The sequence below is a fragment of the Gavialis gangeticus genome, unplaced genomic scaffold, assembly GCF_001723915.1.
Source record: "Gavialis gangeticus isolate Ggan-Ray unplaced genomic scaffold, GavGan_comp1, whole genome shotgun sequence".
In the NCBI taxonomy this organism is placed as follows: domain Eukaryota; kingdom Metazoa; phylum Chordata; order Crocodylia; family Gavialidae; genus Gavialis; species Gavialis gangeticus.
The window spans coordinates 161,336,787-161,342,997 of record NW_017729022.1 but is presented as its reverse complement, the minus strand read 5'-3'; the positions used below and the strand labels follow the sequence as shown (position 1 = coordinate 161,342,997).

The 6,211-nt window shown below is 37.6% G+C and overlaps 1 protein-coding gene across 1 annotated transcript in view; it reads left to right on the top strand.

Moving 5' to 3' along the window:
• NEK2 (NIMA related kinase 2) overlaps positions 1 to 5,568 on the top strand; it is a 9,623-nt gene extending 4,055 nt beyond the window's left edge. The window contains exons 5-9 of the mRNA XM_019516423.1: positions 65 to 191; positions 377 to 596; positions 1,648 to 1,702; positions 1,796 to 1,866; positions 4,932 to 5,568. Of these exons, the coding sequence (XP_019371968.1) occupies positions 65 to 191; positions 377 to 596; positions 1,648 to 1,702; positions 1,796 to 1,866; positions 4,932 to 5,161 (703 nt within the window). The 3' untranslated portion in view covers positions 5,162 to 5,568. The remainder of the gene's footprint in view (positions 1 to 64; positions 192 to 376; positions 597 to 1,647; positions 1,703 to 1,795; positions 1,867 to 4,931) is intronic.
• Positions 5,569 to 6,211: the final 643 nt, after the last annotated feature.

Below are 6,211 nucleotides of genomic sequence, written 5' to 3'. Positions count from 1 at the left end.
CCTGCTTAGGAGCCTTAAAAAAAAAAAAAAAAAAAATAGATTTTCTTTTTCTTTTCTCCTCCAGGCCTCCATTTATAGCTTACAACCAAAAGGAGTTGGCAGAGAAGATCAGAGAAGGGAAGTTCAGGCGAATACCATATCGTTATTCGGATCAATTGAATGACCTTCTTACAAAGATGTTGAATTTAAAGGTAGGACTTAACTGCTGGTTTCACTGGTAACTTGATCAACTAATTGGCTCCTGAAATGCTTTAATTTTCCTTGCTTTTTTTCTTCTTCAAGAAACGCATCTAGTATTGTGTTTGTGTATCTTTTTAAATACTGACGTACAGTAGTTTTTCTTTAATCTTACAAATTAGCTTTGCTACCTTTTTAGGATTATTGTCGACCCTCTGTTGAAGAAATTCTACAGCATCCCTTGATAGCAGACTTTGTAGTAGAGGAGCAAAGAAAAAATTCTGAGAAGAGAGGACGAAGGTCAGGAGAGCCAGAAAGGCTGCAGTATTCAGGTGCTGCAGTGAATGAGCTGAAACTGAAGGAACAACAGCTGCAGGAAAGAGAACGGGCCATAAAAGAAAGAGAGCAACGACTGGAACGTATGACATTCTCTAGGGTTGGGGAGAAAACTGGAATCCTGGTTCAAAGGATTATGGGAGAGGGGATAGTAGAGAGCAAACTTGACAGGCTCCAGAGTCAGATACCACTGAATCTGTGGACCTGTTGCGCCAGTGCAAAAGGGACAGTTTATTCTTTTTGACTAAGGAATAGCTGCATTTTAATCACTCTACATGCAGTATCATTAATTGCAATGCAGAGCACAGGCTTGGCCCCACAGGTTTACCTTCTTAAAATATATTTTTAAGTTTTGCCTTGACTTAACACACCAGGCAACAATTTCTTCAATACAGATTATTAGAGTTAAACATAAGGTGTGTTGTGTTCTTTGTGAACCTAAATTTATGCATACATACAATGACACACAGTCATTCTAGTTTCATTCTGATGCTAGAATGAAAGAGGTTCTCGTATCAGTCCGTTACAAAACAGATTCGGAAAAATGTGTGGCCCAGGTGATGGGACTACAAACTATTATAGTTATCAGACATGGTCAACTAAAGACTTTTTTTTTCAGAGCGTAATTTACATGGCAGAGAATTGTAATCCAAATGATGATGGAAACATCACATGTACAGGTTAAGCTTCAGAGGCTATAGGCAAAGGTATCTTTTAACTGCTTTTAAAAGAGGAGGTGGAACTACAGCTTGGAAGCATACAGTAACTAAGTTTTTATACTTGCATGATTCTGTAATGATGCAAGTTAACTAAATAGCCTGAACTTTGACTGTGATTGAAACCAGGATGAAGTCTTAAAGGGGATTTGGTACACTGTATTATTACCGATTTGGTATGGACTATACAGCCCTCTGGTAGCAATATTCTTGTGAAGTCTATTATGTGAGCAGTTATTGGAGTATCCTGTAAAATGCTTGGGTTGAGAAAATTGCTTTAATGTAAAGCAACAAATTGCTACATCAGTAGCAAAAATATAGGCAGTCTGCAGAAAGATGCTATTGTGGGACCATACCTTTTTAATGTTGTATTCAGACTTCAGTACTTCTCGTAACATTTTTGTATACCCACTTCCAGAGAGGGAACGGGAGCTCTGTGTTCGTGAAAGACTGACAGAAGACAAGCTTGCTAGGTACAGTCCTGTAATATAGATTATACTTGGATTTTTAATGAATGAGAGAGCTTTTCAAACAATCTCACTAATCTTTTTATCTCTTCAAAACAGGGCTGAAAGCTTGTTGAAGAATTACAATTTCTTTAAAGAACAAAGGATACTGGCAGGTGCAATCAGTCCAGGTATGGGAAAAACAGCAAATTACTTGAACTGGTAAACATGGACTGACAAAACCGGGCCTCTATTACACAGTCCTGTTTTATGAAACATCACACTTCTGTAATGGTTTCCATTACAAGCTCACGGCTTTATTCATCCTTGTGAAGACTGTATGGAATGGGGGCTTTTACTATGAACTTTGACATTATTTGTTTTGTTAATACAGCCTGACCTACAAATTTGTGGTGACAAGGAGGTACTAGAATGTAAATTCATGACTTAACTGGATAGCTGCAGGATTTTAAAGTGTTTTAAAACCATTTTTTGGAACAGATTATGAAAATTAGGTCTGTACCTTTTTTATCACGTTATTTTAAATAAATGTTACGTAGTATATCTTTGGATTTTTTTTTTATGGTTTCAGCCATTGGTTCATGTATTGTGTTTGTGTTTTTTGTGTGTTTTTTGTTTTTGTTTTTTTTTGAGTGGAGAGCCTTGATGGTATCTGTCACGATCCTTTTTTTTCTGGTGTGTGTGTGTGTGTGTGATTCAAAAGGGGGTCTGCTCTAGTTTCAAAAAGGGGTGATGGGAGGAATTAATTTTATTCAAAACGGAAGAGGATATAATTCCCTTGTACTGTAAATTTCCCTGCTTGTCAGAGTTAAATGTGAGAGAATGTCCATCATGCCCACTGAAGGCATGCTCTTGAAAAAAGGCTTAACTGATGTAAACCTAATGCACTGCTCACTGTGGTAGAACAATGGGCTCTTATACACATGCAGGGAGGCTGCTCTGACGTGCTGTAACTGCAGCATCTCGGAGCAGACGCAATTTAATCAAGTGGCAATTACCGCATTCCAGCAGACTCCTGCAATACATGCATCAGCATCCCCATGCTGAGAAATGTCAGCAGGGCACTTTTTAAAGCTCATGTGAGCTTTAGTTAAAAGTGCCCTGCCACCATTTTTCAGCATGGGGATGCTGATGCATGTGACACTCCAGGCTCTGTGGGCATTTTTATAGATGTGCTCTGAGTGGTGGGGTGGGAACAGGAACTCTTCCCCTGGGATGTCACACTTGGAGGACATTCCATGTGTCCAGGAGGACTTACTGTCACAGTCAGCCATGACTCTGAGGGAAAATTCCCCCTGCTCCCCAGCCCCACTTCTGCCTTCCAAAAACTTGTATTAGACTTCTATCAGGATGCTAACAGTGATGGGAGCCATTTTAATATTACAATTAATACACTGCTGTATGGAAACTTTTATTCTCCTTGGGATCAATTTACTATGGCTTCTGAGAACATTTTTTCTAATCTTCATTCTTTTATATTGCTTTTGAGTAATCCACAAAATCTTTGCAACCTTCAAGTCAAGATGATCATAAATAAAGGAATAGCTAATCCTTTTCTCCTTTCTCTTTCCTGTCTCTGGCTTCTGAATTTTATCTTGCTCCAAATGTCTACACTAATGTTCTAGGTACAAGATGGCAGGAGCTCCATTCAATACTACTGTCTCCATCTGTCCTGTGGGTAGTTCAGCAGAAATCTCACGGTGGCACTGTTCCATTATGGATATGGATACCATGCATTTTAAAGTAGTTTCAAAAGCTACTCAGAACCCTATGGCACGGCTGTAACATTTCTAGAACTATCTGTAGATAAGCCTATAGAGATGCAAATGTAGCAAGAATGGCTCTTTCATCAGAGGAGAAAGCAGTGTTGAATTGAAGCTGTTTTTAGCTATGCTTATTTCTTAGGGCTTGTCCACAGGTACCTGTTTAGAATGTAACAGCTGCTGTCTGCTCCTGACCAGCAGCTCTTTTTTTTTTTTTTTTTTTGACATGAGTATGTGTCCATACCCTAATATATAACTTCCTGACTTGACTTTAAAGCTTCTTATAGTATCATTGCTGCTAGCCATTCTGGAAAAGTGAAAAACCTGGACATGTGGAGTTTGTTGCGTACATTTTGTCATTCTCCCAGCTCTTACCTCCCTGAATATCTTGTTTATAACCTGGAATTGTTATTTATTCCATGACCAGCATTTTACTCCAATATCTTCTGTATCGTTTTACTGTAACCTATTCTTAACAGCTGTAGTACCCTCCTATCAATCTTCATATTTCCCTATACATACCTGTATCTGTTTGTAATAAACTTATTGGGGCAAATTTAGCATAGCTGGTTAGTGTGCAGAAACTTATACCACCTCCTGCCTTCAAGGAGCTTTCAGTCCACCATAAACTTAGAATCTTATTATGGGTGTATAGTTTAACTGTGGGACGAGTATGAACTCAAACCCGTGGTAGGTGACACTATTGCCTCTTACCAAGAGGCTGCCCTAGGGAAGAAGAAATGCCTACTGTTCACAAGCCATGCATAGCTGTACCTGTTGACAGCAGCTTGATCAGGATTTTTTCCCTCCTTAGAACTAGTTATTTAAAGCCTACTCTGAACCTTCCTGTAATAGCACTGACTGCAGTTCTTCATGGTTTATAGGTAAAGCTAAACTTTTGTTTCTAAACTCAAACTCTCTGGTCTGGCTTCAGTTGTACCTGTTCACATCTTGGCATACATAATTAGTAAATGTCAGGGCTGTGGCTCATGTAGCTGCCTTCTACCACTGATCACAAAGCTTAAGAAGTAGGGAAGTGAGGGATGTCATTATCTGCTATGAGCCAAATCCAAGTACATCTCAATCTCTTTTTATCTTTTTCTGCTCTATCATGAACCTGGACTCCCTGGAGAATAATAAACAAATAAATACATGATTTCTCTAACTGTCTCTTCTTCTTGTGTACTGTTGTGCAGCTGAAGATGATGTGCACAGTTCTTTTCATACCCTTAAGTCCCCTGAAAATAAAACTAGAAGCTATGACTAGCATCTTAAACAGGATATTTAGTATTTCTTATCCCTGTCCCTTGAAGGAAAGGTGGTGGGGTACTAAGCATAAAGAGAGCTATCTAAAAAAAATAAATTTAAAAAGATCATGCAGCTGGAAGCTGTTTGACATGAATTGGTAAACTAATGTTGAGTAATGCTTTCAACAATACCCAAAAGCTCTTTTCTTTGTTTCTGTCTTCAAGATGATGAAGTAATGCTCCCACTTCCTGTAAGAAAGAAGAAAGTTCATTTTGGCGTGGAAACGAAAGAGAATATTGTAGCTGATGGTAACTTGGAGAACTATCCTCTCTCGAAAGGAAAATGTGCTGAGCTGAAAAAACGACTTTATGCTGCCAATCTGCGGGCTCAAGCTCTGTGTGAATTGGAAAAAAATTATCAATTAAAAAGCAGGCAGATTCTGGGCATGCGCTGAAATATGCAACACCATGTATAATATTTGACATTCGGGAGTCGCCCACATCTAACTATGCTTAATATGTTCTTTTTTTTGTGAACCAAAGGCCAAAGCCTATTTTGTTCTAGCAGACAATCTTAATTTAAATACAATTTTTATTTTTTCTACATGCAGTAGTGTTGACACTGTTTCCTGTATTTTTAATTGCCTATGTTACTATTCATAATATGCAAGTAATTGAAAGTACAGATGCATTAGTCTTGAAGTCATCATCAGCTATGAAAAGACTTACATGATTTTTAAATAAATTAACTTCCAGTCTTAAAAAAAACAATGCATGATAGGTTAAGAGAATGAAGGATAGGTCTAAAAATAGAAATTAGTTTATCTATTGTGCTGGAAAACTAAGTGATAATGTATGTGATAAAAAAAAAAAAGTTTTTTATATCTGTGAGAGGTTTTTTTTTCTTTGAAAGGTTTAAAACTGCTGTGTAATTTTACCTTTTTAGTTATTTTAAGTTATTGTTTTTTATGAAAGATCTTTGTATGTTTGTCTCTTTATTACAAAAATCATATTTTCAGTCATATTGTAACTATTTGTTATTGGTCTTCTTTCATATAATAAGCCTGAGCAAAAAAGTTGTTCTGCTATGCCTTGCCACCAAAATAGTTTGTTCACTAGCACCTGACTACTTTTTTGGATGCCTAGACGTAAAGCTTGGTATATTTGAATTGCCCTGGACAACAACTGCTGTCAAGAAAGGATGCTGTATGCTTACTCTGATTCCGGAAGTCCAAGCTGTGGCTGTAAAGATGTGTGGGTGTTTGAAGAAGGCACTTTCAGTGTTAGAAGGCCATAGTAAAATGTAAAGAAGAGTGCATTATTTTCTCATATATAAATATTAGAGAACCTAATATGATGCTCCTTTAATTCTGTAAGTTTTTAACATTCTCATTGGGCATGCCTACACATGCAATTTTGTCACATGAATAAAGTGTGGAGCTTATTGCTCCTGGATGTGCCATTTAAAGATGTGTCTGGGAGCAATAAACTCCAGAGCAATAAAT